This window comes from Canis lupus, chromosome 22 (genome assembly GCF_003254725.2).
Source record: "Canis lupus dingo isolate Sandy chromosome 22, ASM325472v2, whole genome shotgun sequence".
Lineage (NCBI taxonomy): Eukaryota > Metazoa > Chordata > Mammalia > Carnivora > Canidae > Canis > Canis lupus.
This window is the reverse complement of record NC_064264.1, coordinates 6511685-6528218: the sequence shown is the minus strand read 5'-3', so window position 1 is coordinate 6528218 and position 16534 is coordinate 6511685. Positions and strand designations below refer to the sequence as shown.

The 16534-nt window shown below is 48.6% G+C and overlaps 1 protein-coding gene and 1 long non-coding RNA gene across 3 annotated transcripts in view; one reads left to right on the top strand and one right to left on the bottom strand.

Moving 5' to 3' along the window:
* Window positions 1-5657: 5657 nt before the first annotated feature.
* Window positions 5658-16534, bottom strand: part of LOC118351931 (uncharacterized) — a 15474-nt gene continuing 4597 nt past the window's right edge. Inside the window, exons 2-3 of the long non-coding RNA XR_004808178.2 lie at window positions 14159-14725; window positions 5658-9124 (exon numbers count right to left, since the gene is read on the bottom strand). This is a non-coding gene — a long non-coding RNA (uncharacterized LOC118351931). The remainder of the gene's footprint in view (window positions 9125-14158; window positions 14726-16534) is intronic.
* Window positions 13543-16534, top strand: part of SERP2 (stress associated endoplasmic reticulum protein family member 2) — a 21084-nt gene continuing 18092 nt past the window's right edge. The window contains exon 1 of one of the 2 annotated variants that reach the window (XM_025478223.3): window positions 13543-13926. In XM_025478223.3, the coding sequence (XP_025334008.1) occupies window positions 13843-13926 (84 nt within the window). In that variant the 5' untranslated portion in view covers window positions 13543-13842. The remainder of the gene's footprint in view (window positions 13927-16534) is intronic. The other variant, XM_025478224.3, reaches the window with a different exon arrangement.

The window sequence follows — 16534 nt, the reverse complement described above, 5'->3', positions numbered from 1 at the left end:
TAATGGTAATCACCTTCCAGGAGACCTGATTCTCGCCCTCGATGAGCTTTCTCTCTGTCCCAGTGGGAAGCAAGTCAGGCTTTAAACACAGGTAAGGAAATATTTTTACAAATATTTTATTTATTTATTCATGAGAGACAGAGAGAGAGAGAGAGAGAGAGAGAGGCAGAGACACAGGCAAAGGGAGAAGCAGGCTGCCCCCCAGGGAGCCAGATGTGAGACTGAAACCCAGGACCCCGGGATCATGACCTGAGCTGAAGACAGACGCTCAACCACTGAGCCACCCAGGTGCCCCCAGGTAAAAAAATTTTTAAAAACAATTGTACTGAAGTGTGAGTGACTCAGAAAACAGCAGGAGGATTTTAGAGAAGGAAAAGTTACAGGCTGAATTGTTATGGAAAAGTCAGAAAAAATGGAAAAACATGGGTCCATCCAGTACATTCTACATAGAGAAATCGTTCTGTGCTCTTGCTCTTCTGTTTACCTGTAATTACCTCTGCACATTTGTCTTGATCCTTTCTGGACCAAGACCATAGAGAACAAATTCATATCCTTTCCTCTATCCTTCCTCTCTCTCTCTCTCTCTCTCTCTCTGGCCAAAAGAAGGAAAAAATAGTGACAACTTTTCTCACTTCTCTAAGCACAACGTTGAGGTGGTTACCTGAGTGGCCTGTTCCAGTTCTAGAATCTCTCCTTCTCATGCCACAAGAATAAGTTTTATTTACACTCCCATCCCAAAGGAATTTGAAAGTGCCCTGAATGTGCCCCAGGGGCCTCCAGCTGCTCACTAAGTCAACAGTCCCTCAAGGAAGTAATTTCCCTTTTAGAAATCTGCAAGCCCCACCTGTAGCCAAAGAAACATGTGATTCCTATTTCCTAAGAAACGAACCCAATATGGACAACATTTGTTAAAGTGGTTTCGTTATCACTGGAGAGGAATCTCAAAAAGCCAATCTATAACCAGGAACCCGGTTATAAATCTCTCCAAGTCCACCTGTGTTAAAACAGATGCCTGAAATAAAGACCAGAAGTTGAACAGCTCCCTCTCCCCTTGATGTGAAATCCCATTGCTGCTGTTGAACAGGATTTATAGACATTGAGTCAATTAGAGGGAATTATATGCAGCACCTAGAACAGGCAAATTCAGAAAGACAGGAAGTGGAAAGGGGTCACCAGGCGCCGGGGAAGGGGGAGATGGGGAGTTGTGTTCAATGGGGACAGAGTCTCAATTTGGGGAGATACAGATGTTCTGGAGGTGACTAGTGAGTTTGAGCACAACAATGTGACTGTACTTAATGCCACAGAACTGCACACATAAAAAGTAGTGAAAATGGTAAATTTTGTTATGTATATTGTACCACGATTTTATTTTATTTTTTTAAGATTTTATTTAAGAGAGAGAGCACACAAGCAGCGGAGGGGGAGGGAGAAGCAGGGTCCCCACTGAGCTGGGAGCCCAGCCAGGAGCTCGGTCCCAGGACCCCGGGATCATGACCTGAGCCAAAGGCAGGAGCTTCACCGACTGAGCCCCCCGGGTGCCCAATTTTTAGAAAAAGAGTAAAGGAAATGTGTTTCAAAACCTAGAATCTAGAATCTTTTCCTAGTAACAGTGACTAGGGCAACTGCCACCTTTTTATGACAAACTAGCTTTTAGTCAACTATTTTTAAAATATCATAAACGAAGGGGAGGGAGACAGGAGGGCCTTTGAAGAGCGTAATATGAAGAAAAGTCAACCTGTCCGCTAGGAGCCATCCTATGAGTAGTTCGGGTGCGCCATCGGTTCCTGGGTTATTCAAGGAACCTCTCAGCCTGCCAGATGGTCATTCAGCAATCTGATAGAAGCGCATCGAGGCCTGGAGCCAAGTATTACCCTTTTAAGAAAACTGAGACTTCAAAACTGTATTTCAGTACCTGGAATAGACAAACTCATAGAGACAGAGATGGAATAGAAGTTTGACCAGAGGCTGGGAAGTGGCCGGGGGGGGGGGGGGGGCGGGAGGGTATTGTTTAGTGTTATTGTTTAGTGGGTACAGAGTTTCTGTTTCAGATAGTGAGAGAATTCTGGAAATAGTGCTGATGGTTACATAACACTGGGCACCTATTTAATGCCGCTGAATTGTACATTCTAAAACGGTTCGATTTTATGATATGTGTATTTACCACAATTTTTTAAAAAAGGTTAAACCGTCCCAGCCCCTTGCAATAAGAGCAAAACGAAACAGCCTTTCCAAGAAAGAGAGAGTCCTAGAGAAAAAAGACTAATAAAGAATTGGCAGTTCGTAGATAGTGGGAGGCAAAAAAAAAAATCTTTATTTCACACGAGGGCTGCTATGGGCGTGAGACAGCCCTTAGCCCGTCTAGTCTGGAGACATCTCTCACGGATCTCTGGCTGGCAAGGCCCCATTCAGCCAAAAGTTTTCCGAGCGGCCCGGTCCCTCTTTCTCTGTCCTCCTGTCCCCTTCCTCCCCCTCCTAAACTATTCAGAGCCCTACCCGGTCATTTTCTTTCTTTTAAATTGGCAACCGCCCACGTTGGATAAACAAGATACACAGGATGGAGGGGGGTGGTGAGGCGGAAGCACATTTCAGAGCTAAGAAAACAAATAGCCAATGAAGCAGAAGAAACCACAATTTGACTTAGACAAGTTCAGCTCTGGAAAGAAGTGTCAGACGAGTCAATTATTTCCAGATCTCTACAGGCCAGGGCCGGAGAGAGCCAAGGCCAACCATAGCATTTGTCGGAGTGAGTTCCTACGGGGTGGAGTCCAAGTCAAAGGAATGGATGGAGAGAAGCAAGAAGGGGAGTTAAGGTCCCTTTTCATTAAGTTGTCACTGAGAAAGCCAAGTCTGTAATAAAGCTTGTTGGGTACCGATTAGGCTCTGTGGGTTTGGGCAGGGGAGGAGAAGGGATAAAATAGCAGTCGTGACATGACACCTTGTCCCTGACTCTCACTGGAGCAAAGCCGGAGGATGTGGCCCACACCAGGCACAGAGGCCACAAAGCCACAGGGCCACACACTGAGAGGTTCCCATGGGCTGCTCAGGTCCGAGCATCTCAGGAAGGTGAAAGCAGCAGTAGGCTCAGAAATGGGTCCTCTCTGGCATTCTCAGCCATCGGGAGGTCCACCCAGAGCGACCCTGCCCTCCCTGGAGCTCTTCCCAGAGCCGGGAGCACGAGGGGTGCTGGGGCCTTGAACACAATCAGCTGTGGCTTGCAGAGTTGAGGCAGGCCCTGCGTCGCAGAGCGACAGAGCTGCAGAATGAACTAGGCGTATTGTTTTTTAAAAAAAATCCCACTTTTCTTTTGGGCAAAAACGTTCAGCTCTTTCTATTGCATGGAGCCAAAATGTGGGTTGAATTCAGGCAAGGCTGTTCGTGACGTAGCCCAGCCCGGGCCATCTGAGGTGCACCGCCTGCATGTCAGGGCCTCCGCAACGTCAACCGAGTGGCAACCGTGGGCAAGGCCGCGTAGGGAAGGTGGCCTGGGAAAGGGAACGCAGATCATGCCAACACGAACCAGACGGATCCGCTCGCAGAATTATCACTCGTTACCAAAGATAATGCACAACAGGGGCCCCAGGGGGCCCAGGGAACACAGTTGGGTGGGAAACAAATCACAGGACTTCCCTGGAGAACCAGGCCTGCCTGGGAAATTGTGAACTTCTATTCTTAAAACAGTAACGCTACCAATAACTGCAGTTGATCTGAAAAGAAACCTATTTTTCTTCCCTCAGCACCAAGGAGCAACAAAGCCTTCAGCCAATCGGTCACCGTGTCTCCCTTGTGGACTTGGCTCCTTTTGTTGCCAAATTCTGTTTATGGCTTTTACTATGGAATTATGACTAGCCCTGTTCAAACGAAGTGATTTATTTTTACTGCGTGCCCTACGTGTGTTATCAAAATGAACAGAAATGAGGCCCAAACCCTAGTAGCTCAGGGGTTTAGCGCCACCTTTGGCCCGGGGTGTGATCCTGGAGACCCAGGATCAAGTCCCACATCGCGCTCCCTGCATGGAGCCTGCTTCTCCCTCTGCCTGTGTCTCTGCCCCCTTCTCTCTCTATGTCTCTCATGAATAAATAAAATCTTAAAAAAAAAAAAAAAAAAAAGAAATGAGGCCCAACTGCCCCTCCAAAAAAACACACATGCTCGGATTCTTGGGGTACAGTTTCTGCATATGAAACTCCCGGGTCTCAGGCACAGGGCACCCAGTATGATGAATGATGCCCCTTTTTTGACATTTGCTTTGCATCCCCTTTAGGCCGGGGCATGGGCCTGGATCATCTCCAGGCTTCTTTTCCACCCCAGAGTCCCGTGAGGCTGTGCAGGAGGTGGGCTCACCGGCTATGAATTGGGGGGCTCTGACGGGACAGGTCGGGCAACCTGAACCCCGACCCGATGCCACCACCCCTGTTCCTAGGAGAATCCTCCACTGGTAGAGTCACGGGGTCCCCATGGGCAATGGGGGTGCCAGGTAGAGGTTGTGTGTGTTTGGGGTTTTCTCGGTTGTACATCAAATGTCTTGCAAACAGGACTTCAGGGCAGGTTCCTACCACCATCCACCCCATCCCTTCTGGCCAGCTGTTGCCCTGAAGGCCCCCCCCCATAGAGAAATTCTGGAGCCGTCACCATCTGTGTGCTAGTTTCTCAGCTGTAGACCTGAGATGATAATAACGCTGACCTATCTCCCCACCGAGGTGCGGGGATGGACTAATTAAGGCCTGCAAAACGCCTTGAACACTGGACAACAGGACCCTCTGCCTCTGTCAGAAAGAATTCACACCATCCCCTAGGCCTGACCCCGGGTGATGCCGCAGCTCCTGTCACTCTCCGCTGGTATTTTGTCACATTTGGACAAAGGGCTCTGGAGTCAAAGGGCAGTTGAACCACACACACCCAATATCTTGCTCCGAGGAATTCCTGCGAATCCACTTAGCGCTGGGGATGATTGCCAAATGCTCTGAATCACTTCCTTTCCTCCCCCAGACTGGCTTTTTCTTGATTTCTGCTCCTAGATGAAATGGGTGTGCACGGGGGTGTGGGAGAGGGACCGAGCCTGCGGCCCTAGGCTTGTACTTGCAGTGACACGGTGGTTCCGATGCTTCCTACAGGGACCCGAATTCCCAGCAAAGCTTCCTCTTCGCAGTCCCTCTTTCCTGATGCTGGTTCCGATTTCACTTTGAGGGCAACTCCTGCCTGGCTTGCATTGCCCCCCCCCCACATGCACCCCCATGAAGCTGAAGATACCAGCGTGGCCAGGGCCCTCCACATACAAAATCACGCAAGCACGTGGGGTGATTAGAAGCTGCTATGGTTTCGGTGAAAGCAGCTCCGTGCAAACATCTGGGCCTTCCGCAGACGGTTTGTTAATCCATATCTCTCATTGCCAATGAGCTCTGGGCGAAAGCCTTTTCAAGTATATCAGATGTGACAGGTTTCCAGAAGCTGGGATCCTGGGTTTAATGTGCTGACAGTCAGAAAAGCCAACAGCATTCCTGACCATTCACAAAGCTCCTTTCAAGTGATTTTGTGATGCAGTTACTGAAAAGGCCCGACTTTTCTGTAAATCAGACCTGACAGAGATAAAAACAATAATAATAGTAATAATAACAACTGTAAAGAGGAATACGGGAATTGGATGAGGAAAACATGAACGTTACTTAAAAATGGTAATTTAACTTTTAATTTAGATCAAAGAAAAACAACAAAGGCAATTAAATGAGGATTTACATTGTCATCCTTCTTAGACTCCAGGGTCACACAACTCAGAATATGTACCTGTTCTGTGCACCTAACAACACAAGCTGATGTGCACTCTGAATGAATGAAATACAAACTCGACGAAACACTGAATATTTACTGTGATCACTATCCAAACCCCCCAAATCCTCTCAGTCTCCCATTATCTTTTCACTTAATACCCACTGAATACCTCGCATTTGCCATAATGACAGCCTCTGGGAATATCACGCTGAACATCCATGGTCTATGCCACCAAGGGGCTAACAGTTTAGGAAAAACAATTTCTGCGCAATAAGGATTTTTTATAAATGTAAGTCCTCTTTCTCCAAATTGTTTAGAGCATTATACTAAATATAGATATATCTTGCTACAAATAATGAAGCTGAGGAAACAGAGCAATATTATCATTTTTAAAGATGTAAGTCTGTCGATAATTCACCATTACCGTCTTTAAATCCAGAAATGGTCAAGAATATTGCCTCTCTGTTCATTTTCTCCTCTAGTCTCTGTTGGGATTCACAGACCATGGAAAGGACTAACCTTGATGAAAGAGCCAGCAAAGCTCATTAACTACTTAGTAGACAAATTCATGACCTTGGGCTCATTAACATAGCGCTCAATCTAACTAGTAAATATAAAGAAACAAAAAGAAGCAACACTATTTACTCAGGGTTGTTTGCCCAATGCAACTAAGAAATAATGGACTGAACGAGCTCATATACATTATGGAAGGAGCATACATTGACACAACTTCTCTGGAGGATAATTTGGCAATATCCATCACAGATTTATGTGCGTAACCTTAGGTCCAGTAATCACACTTCTAGGAAGTTCTCCAACAAACACATGTGTGCATATTTACAAAAACACATATACAAGGTTGTTTATTGATTCATAGTGGAAAAAAAAAACCTAGAAACAATCTAAATATTCATCAATAAAGGGTTGGTTAAATCAATCATTATATACCCACACAGTGGAACACCGTGCAACCATTTAAGATTGTAATCAATCTTGATATAATGATGTAGCTCAACCTCCAGAATACACTATCAAGTGAAAAAAAAACAAACACAAGGTACAGATCATATTGAAAAAAAAATGGACTATTTGGGATTTTTAAGGAGGGATTAAAAGGATTTTGTAAATAGCTTCTTTAAATATACTATACATGAATAAGCATACACACATGTATGTATAAAATGCTCTATGCATGCGTGCTCGAATTTGCGTAGAAAGACACGAAGGGGTTCCTTTGAACTTAAAGTCAGAGGCAAAAAAGACCAACTCTTCTCTATATGCCTTTGATATGGTAATACTTGAATTTCTTTTTTTCAGATTTAAAAATAATTAAAAAGAAAAAAAGGACCCAGAAATATTGTCCACAGGTTCTGTCTCTCACTTCAAGGGCTTCTCGCATTCATCCTGAGTTACCGCATTCATTAGTGTTTAAGAACCTCAAGAGGGGGGCACTGGGTGTTATGCTATATGTTGGCAAATTAAACTCCAATAAAAAGAAATTAAAAAAAAAAAAAGAACCTCAAGAAGACTCCAAACCACCTGAAGGCGGGTACTGTGGTTCATCATCTTGACTCTCCTTGGGCAAGTTACTTAACTTCCGTAGACCTGTTGCCTTAATGGTGTAGGTAAAAGCGGCAGCTGCCATTTATTATGTGATCACCACGGGTCCAGCCTCTGTGCTCAGTGCTTTTTTTAAACATTTTTTTTATCATCTCATCTCAAAACAATCACATCTAATAAACACTCTTGCTCTTCCCATTTTGCAGATTAGAAAAGAGGCATATTAAAAAAAAAAAAAAAAAAAAAGAGGCCCATCACTAAAGTACGAAGTGGAGGGCCCAGGATTGTTTGCTCCCAAGGTCCACATCCTCACAGGGTTGTGTAAGAAGTGAGAAAGCGTAAGGAAGGTACTTGGCAGTCTGGCTCTTTAGGAAGCACATAGGAAATGTTAGATATTATCAGTGATGTCATTTCTTCCCTGCCAGGAAACTCTTCCACCCATTAAGAACATGCATCCAGTTGAACTGAAACAAGGTGACTCTGTCCTGGAAGCACTGGAATCTTAGCGGGGGCACAGTCATGAGTGATGCACAGCCATAGCGGGAGCTGAGACATGTGGAAGAGCCTCACGTCTCTGCAGCCACGAGGGGACGGCCATGGGGAGTCATCAGGGAGAGAACTGCATGCAGCAGGGCAGGTGTTTTCCCCTTGGGATACGAAGGTTTTGCTGCAATTGATAACAGACGTGGCCAGCCGATTACAGAGCGGAGATGGGTAATCACATCTTGCATTTGGAGGCTTAATCTGATCACCTCTGGGGTCAAGGAATGACATAGTCATCAGAATGGTTAAAGTCTGCTTGTGCCACCCCTGATGGGCCGAAGTTCAAGCCTTGGAGGTCCAAAATGGAATTTATCATGCACAAGTGTGCATGCATGCGTGCTTGCGTGTGTGTGTGTGTGTGTGTGTGTGATTTATTTTTGTGTACGTATAAGCTGCTCCAAAGCTTGGCCCTGTCACCCTGGCTCCCTCTTAAGTTTACCTGGTAAACGTTTCTCTTGAGAAAATGGAAAGCCAAGAGGCCTCAATTTTGCTTTCAGTTCTGCTACAGTTTTCCTTGCAATTCCTGGGCTTGAGCTCACTTGTGAAATTGGGGCCGTCTCCCACTGTTTACTTCTTTGTCTCCGCCACACAACTGAGAGCTCCCTGAAGGCAGAAGCCTTCTATCAACCATTGAATTCTCAGTGTCTAAAATAGTGTCTGGCCTACAGTAGACACTCAATAAACACCGAACAAATGACTCTTGAGCTTCCTTCCAGTGACAATGTGGCATGATTCCATGAAATCATAATCAAGTGCATTGAGTTGATTCCAAGGCATGCAGCAGATAACACTGGCTGTCAGTTCTCTTTTTATTTTTCTCTGCTTCCTATTGAGACACCTTCACGAACATTTGCACCAGAATATAACATGTACGAAAGGAGATGATGTTGAAATCTGCCCAATTTTTCTCTTCTCTGCCAGTACTGGGAATGGTTTGGATGAAGGAGAAACAAAGTCTTAATTTGAAGTGTTGGTGATTTGCTGGTTTTATGTAAGCAGTTGTGTCTGCCAATCATCCCCATTCATACTCGAGAACTGGCTGCCCACACTTGTCACCAAGGCCTCTAGACTTAGTTCCCCTTGGTGAGGAAGGACCTCTGGCTAACAGTGTCTGAAGGCTTCAAGAGACATGACAATCATTCCAGATTTGGAAGGGGAAATGACCAAGCCAAAACTTTCTGGGTTTTGTTGTTGTTGTTGTTGTTGTTCATTTTCATGCACATGAGTCAGGGTTATTGGATGTAAACAACACAAAGAACCTCTGGTCAATGGAAGCAGAAGAGGAGTCTAAGAATTTCAGGTACCACAAAATCAGTGGGTTTCACCCCCACTCCACCGCCACCACCCTCTCCACTGCTGAATGCTGCTTGCCTCTTGGGTACCCCACTACCAGGGTGAACAGTACCTTATCCTTTTGTTTTTGTTCTTTTTGTTCAAAATTCAAAGCCCCAAACGGAGAATATGATTGGCCAAGCTGGGCCATACCTCCCAGCCAAATACAGGCACACCTCAGAGATACTACAGGTTTGGGTTCCAGACTCCTACATTAAAATGAGTATCACAATAAAGTGAATCAAATAAGGTTTTTTGTTTCCCAGGGCACAGAAAAGTTATGTTTACACTGTACAGTAGTCTATTAAGTGTGCAATAGCATTACAACTAAAAAAAAGTACATACCTTACTTTAAAAATACTTTATTGTTAAAAAATGCTAACCATCATGTGAGCTTTCAGTGAGTTGTACACAGTGATCACAGATCACTGTAACAGATAAAATAATGGAAGAGTTTGACCATTTGCGAGAATTGCCAAACTGCGACGCAGGGACGTGAAATAAGCAACTGCTGTTGGAAAGATGGCACCCATAGACTTGCTGGACGCCGGGTGCCCACAAATCTTCAACTTGTTAAAAAAAATCATAATATTTGCAAAGCATGAGAGAACAAAGCACAATAAGATATACCATATCTGTCCCATTGGGCTTCTATATTGGGAAAGAAGGTCCTAACTTGCATGCAGTCGGGGAGTCCCCCAAAGAGAAAAGAGATTTGCATGCTGGTCAGCCACAGAAAAATGACAGGTGTGCACTACTTCACAAGTCAAGTGTAGCATCTGTACACTTTGATAATACATCATTTATAAAGGTGTGTGAAACCTAGAGTCTACAGCCGCAAACCTAGTACCCTAAGTGGGGCAGACTCATGATTAATGTAGGGAGGGCTGGTTAGGATTCTTGCTCTAAAGGTCGAAAAAATTACTGGCCAAAATTAAATTTTAATCATTTAGCAGTTTCCTGCTACGTTACCCAGGGCCATTTTAGAAGTTGTGGTTGAGCACCGCATGCTACCGGCATGTTATAAAATTCCTGCTGCCAGCATGAAATAACCCAAGGGAACTTTTAACTCTTGATCAAGTTTCCATTCCTCTCCTAGGTCTCCCACCTCAAAAAAACAAATAATAAAATAAATAAAATAAATAAAATAAATAAAATAAAATAATAAAATAAAATAAAATAATAAAAATAAAAATAAAAAAATAAAAATAAAAATAAAAATAAAAATAAAAATAAAAATAAAAATAAAAATAAAAAAACAAGACAACCCAGGGCCTTGCTCCTTCTTAACCTTGTGGTTACTCCGGAACTCTGGGGACACACCTTCAGACCTTGGCCCCAGCTTCCCTGCAGAAAAGCCTCTGGGACCAGCCAGCTCAACCTCTAGTTCAGGTCCAGCCGAAGGCTGAGGAGAGGCAGGGACAGAATCCAAAGGGGAAGGGAAAAGCTTTCCTAGCAAATAATGCTGATGCTCAGGGGCCATAAAGAGGACTGAGATCCACAGAGGAGCAGGCCTGAGTACGGTGGAAGTCACAGCAGGTTGGCTCCCCCCAAATCAGGAGCAATCTCTCCACCCAGGACCTTGAAAAGGTGCAGCAAGGTCCCGCCCCGCAATCTCTTGCACACATTTACTTGCACAAGTACATAAAGGCAGGTGGGCAGGGATGTGCACAGTGCAGGCAAACACACACTCACATCGGAAGTGACTGTCTAGCAATAATCCAGTACATTCCATATAATCATGTTGAGGGATAGTATGCATGTACGAAAAATAGAAATGATTTATAAGTAGACGTGATAACATTGTCAATAAACTGAGAGAGAAGAGTAAGTGGCCGCACGGTTTGTCTAGTACGATTCTGTTTGTTTTTAAAAAGGAAATACGCAGGCGGGTGTATGAATGAATAAAAAATGCTGGAAGGGTAACCTAGGACCCGTGGGAATTAGTGAGAGAGAGAGACAGAGAAAAAAAAACAAAACAAAACCTTCAGTTTTTACTGTATATATCCGATTTCTGTTGGCAGGTTGACTCTGAGCGTGCAGGCTACACATAAATTAAAACAAGAAAAAGGAGCAAAATTAGCCTCCACCAAGCAGGAATCAGGGGCCAAGAAGGAATTTTATTCCCCCAAACAAGGGGCTCACCTAAGGCTGTGGGAAGGCAGGCTTCTCAGTTAAGAACGGGTTTCAGGGGGGATCCCTGGGTGGCTCAGTAGTTTAGCACTTGCTTTTGGCCCCAGGGTGTAATCCTGGAGTCCGGGGATGGAGTCCCATGTGGGGCTCCCTGCATGGAGCCTGCCTCTCCCTCTCTCTGTGTCTCATGAATAAATAAATAAAATCTTAAAAAAAAAAAAAAAAAAAAAGGATGGTTTTCAGCTTATAGGCCCAAAGGGACAAACATCTCTGTCTGTAGCTTTTCCTTACTGTCCCTCAGAGCCAGGTGTGTCCTCAACTCAGGGGGGAACTCACCCTCTACATCCTCCCCAGGCAGGTGCCTCAGGGAGAGGCACTTTCTGGGCTTGGGACCCTGGCAAGGCTCGGTGGACAGCCGGGGGGCGGGGGTGGCCCTCTCTCACGCGGCCCCACCAACAGAGCCCATCGTGACAAAGAGCGCGGGTCTTTTAAAAATGGGCCTGCTTTGGGGGATCCCTGGGGGGCTCAGCGGTTTAGCGCCCGCCTTTGGCCCAGGGAGTGATCCTGGAGTCCTGGGATGGAGTCCCACGTCGGGCTCCCTGCATGGAGCCTGCTTCTCCCTCTGCCTGTGTCTCTGCCTCTCTCTCTCTATGTCTATCATAAATAAATAAATAAATAAATAAATAAATAATATTTTTTTAAAAAGGGGGGGGGGGGCTGCTTGGTTTGTAGGCCTGTGGAAGGGTGGTGATGTTGGTGGGAACTACAGTGGAAACTTAACTGACTTTAGAAGAAGTAATGACCCGGACTTTACTAAATGAGGCTTGATGGCAGCCCCTTCTGGGCCACCTAGGGCAGCCCCCAAGCCGTCTGTGTGGGAGCTTGGATGACAGGCTGCAGGAGGAGGGGGAGGATGGCAGGGACCCTCTATCCAAGCAGGGCCCTACCGTGCCCTCAGGGAAGGCCTGGGGCGCAGGGCCCCAAGCAGGTTCCCCCACCACAGCCCACCCTCCAGACCTTGCAGGCCGTTCCCCCCCCACCCCGTTCTCCACTCTTCTGAGCTGCTGAGAGCTAACCTCAAGTCTTGGGGCGCAAGGAAAAGTGAAGGACTCAACGCCCCTCCCGGCCCCCCCACCCCCGCCCCGGAAGCAGGCAATCTGCGGGCCCCAACACTAGTGCCAGTGAGTCACCCACACTCTAGCTGTCATCCCTGCGGTGCCAGGAACCTCCCAGTCCAGGTCCCTCGGGCTAAGGGTGGCGGGAGGAGCTCCAACCGCCCCGCGGGCGGGGCCAAAGGCGCCCAGGCCCCCCCAGCCCCCACACCTGTCTGCGCCACACCTGCCGCCTGCCCGCTGTCATTCCCCCGTGTGGCCCCTCGGCCTCCAGGGCAAGGCCACCCGCCCAAGTCCAGCCTCGCGCCCACTGAGCCCCACCCTCGCGGAGTTCCCGCGCTTTCGGCAGCGCTCGACCAAGGTCCTGCGGGGAAGGGGCTCCCGGGCGCAGGACCCCGTGCCCAGACCCCTGCCCCGGGGTTCTCGGGACTGTCCCCGACAGTAAGGGCCCGGCCTCGCCCCCGCTCTGCTTTGTCCTTTGAGGACCCCCCCACGCCCGCCCCCGTGCTGCCCCCCCACCGCCCCCTGATCGATCCCCACCTGGCAGGGCCCCCGCCCCCCCCCGTGCAGCCCGCCCCCTCCCCGTCATCCCAACCCGGCAGGGGGTCCCAGGTGCTGCCCCCTCCCCGCCTCCCTCCCCATCCCCACCCGGCGGGGCCCCGCGTGCTGCCCCCTCCCTCCTCCCCGCCCGGCAGGTACCCCCCTCCCCGCCCCCTCCTCCACCCCCACTGTGCTGCCCCCCTCCCCACCCCCCTCCGCGATCCCCACCGGGCAGGGCCCTTCCCCCGTACTACCCCGCCCCCTCCCCCCCCATCCCCACCCAGCAGGTTCCCCCCCCCGCGTGCTGCCCCCCTCCCCTCCCCTCCCCTCCCTCGTCCCCTATCCTTACCCGGCAGGTCCCACCCCCCGCTGCTGCCCCCTCCCCTCCCCGCCCCCCTCCCCACAGGTCCCCCCGTGCTGCCCCCTCCCCTCCCGCCCCTCCCCGCCCCGCCCCGCCCCCTCCCCTCCCGCTCCTCCCCGCCCCGCCCCCTCCCCCTCCCCCTCCCCACCCGGCAGGTCCCCCCTCCCCTCCCCTCCCCTCCCCTCACCCCCTCCCCCCCCGGCCGGGCCCCCGCGCTGCGCTCCCGCCGCCCAGGTTGGGGCGGCCGCGCTGGTTAGGTAGCAGGGGGGACCGGAAGGATGGCGAGGAAGCAGCGGAGGGTTTCCTGAGATGAGAGATTACTTCCGTCCGGGCTCTGGCCTCTCCGGAGCCGGCTCGCGGGGGGCTGGAGCGGGGTGCGCGGGGCTCGGGGGCCGCGCCTGCCACCTGCAGCGCCCGCGGCCGCCCTGTCGCTGTCCCCGCCGCCGGGTCGCGGTCGCGGTCGCGGTCGCGGGGGCTCGTGCCGGGGGCTAGCGCCCAGCCATGGTGGCCAAGCAGCGCATCCGGATGGCCAACGAGAAGCACAGCAAAAACATCACCCAGAGGGGGAACGTAGCCAAGACCCTGGTAAGGCGGGGGCGGGCGGGGGCGGGCGGGGCTCGTCGCGGCTCCCCGGGCGCCCAGGGCGGGTGGGGCCGGGAGCGGCAGAGACAGCCCCGGGAGGGAGTGGGCCTTTGTCTCCGCGGAGCCCGAGAGGCCCATCCTCAGGGAGCAGTGAACCCCACTGCGGGGGGTTGACCCCCCTTGACCCTTGGGTGCACGCACGCTTGCATGAATGCTGGGGAACGGAGGCCCTTACCATCACCCGGTCCGGCCGATCCCGGCGCTCCACCCTGGGCACCCCCCGCGGCGGGCTTTTCTCGGCAGCCCCTTTGTAAGGGCTTGTGCAAGTCCGAGGGAAGCGGGGTTCAGAGCCCCGTCTTCCCTCCATCCTGCTTTCTCTCCTTTGCCTCCTCTCCCGTGAGGCCTCTCCCCACTGGGCTCCAGTTGAAATGCGGCCCTACTCTTGTTCTCCATCCTGAGGGTATGATCCAGAACTTTGGAGATTAGATTAAGGCTTTTATAACTGGACTTGAAAGTAAAACCTGGGCCTCTGCACAGGGGGTTTCTTCTAGAGTGTCTTCAAGAGAAAATGCCAGGCCGCCGATTTGGGACATTCAGAGGCATGCCTGGGACCAGTTGTCGGGCAGTGTTGGTCTCCAAGCCTATGAGCCAAGGCGCCTGGAATCTATTATCCTAGACACTTAAGCGAAGTCCAGATGAAGCTTGGGGTTTGGCTGGAAGAGCTTGCAGAGCTGATGAGGCAATTCCTTTTAGCTCAGTAACTGAGCAAAACGCTACAGCTCCAATCATCACAGCAGGATTCCTACAAAACCAAGCAGAGAGACCTTAGGATCAAACTCTAGGATCTACCCAGAGCTTCATACACAGCTCCAGATTTAAGTTACAATGGAAATTCCCCCCCACACACACACACACCCCGGGTGTTAGATCATTTAGTGGTGACTGAGCAGTAAAATGCTACTATGCCACTGAATCCGAACCACTTTTCACATAGATCTATTTTCCCTATTTGGTTTTGCTCAGAAAAACAAACCTTGCTGTCCAAACTGACCTTGAAAAAAAAAATAAATTTTAATTGATGTTAAAGCACTCAGGGTTTTATGTCCCTGGGAGATCGCTTCGTCCTAGATATACAGACTAGCTGATGTGCTGGAAATCTCTAGTTGTGTGGTTTTTTTTAATGAACTGAGAAACTAAAGAACTAAGAAAATGATTAGCTGAACTCAGGTGACAAGTATAGGCCTGCAAAAGTAACAACACGGGAACCGATTTGGGGAGCCGATGTATCCATTAGGCTCTGTAGACTCAGTGTGGGCCGCCTCTGGCTTCTCAAGGCCATTAGAAGACCGTTGAGATCTGGGGGAAAGAAAAAGTTACTGTCTTCAAAATAAGGAAACTTAAAAATTGGGGGGAAATGTTTAGCTATCTAAAACATGGACTTAACGCCATTGGAACTCAACTCAACTTTCGGAGCTCCATTCATACTTGTTTAATCTATGATGAGTGAATATAAATAGGTTCTGCTATACCATGGAGTGGGCCCTTCCAAAGTGCCTGGCACCTATGAAGGTGTTCACACGGCCCTACTACATTCGTAATGAAAGTTTCCCAAACCAAGCCACAGTCTATGTTGATCTTCAGTTGGTTAGAAGACCTCTTTGGGTAACTTTATCGTAAACGGACCAGCGTCCAAAAAGATAAATGAAGTTCTCTTTCAAAAAGAAATACTTTAAACCCTAAATCTCATTTCCCTAATCACAGGTCAAACACAATTATACTTTGAAAGAAGTAACTTACAAGGGTGACTTGTTCCAGGATGACACTGGGGACCTGTGAACAGAGTCTAACTGAAAATTCAGAATAATCCTTCCGAAATAAACCCCTTCAGTTGTATGCAGATCCTTCAGAATTTCATCAGTTAACAGCTACGAAGTGAATGATACTCTCCCAGGTAGCAGATAAATCCAAGAAAGAAGGAAATAGAATAATCATTTTGTGATTATATAGTAGTAACTTCTCCAGAACGAAGGGGGATTCAAATTTCAGAGTTCTGAGTTACCCTGCTGGTGTATAATCATGGGGAAAGCCAGCCCCCGACGTTCCAAAGCCGCCAGAAGTAGCAAACTTCTGTTTGAGATGAACCATGTCATTTGCAGGATTCTATTGCTTTTCCTTCCTTTGCCAGCCATAGATTCAGGCTTAGGTGAATTGCCCCAGTGGGACTGAGCTGGGTACTGCTTGCAAAAAAGAGGATCTCCAAGCTCTCAGAAAAGGACACATTGCTGTTGTTGAGCTCTGAGAGTCCTCCAGTAACATTGATTTATTGGCAAATGTCATCAAATACATTATTTGTGTTTTGTAGCCCAAGCTCTGCGTGTTGACAATCTGTGTTTTCCTGCAAAGGAACAATAATGGACTCCGTTTGGTATCCGCATTGGACCAGTAATTCATTTACGGGCTCCTAAATTCACTTGTTGGCTTTGCTTGAGACAGAGCTAAATGAACTTTTTATATAGCATTAGTGGGATGACAGCCACAGAACTGGTTTCTGGTCAACTATGACAGATTGGTAGGGCATTAATGTAAGAGGGTGGAGAGGGCTAAGTGCCAC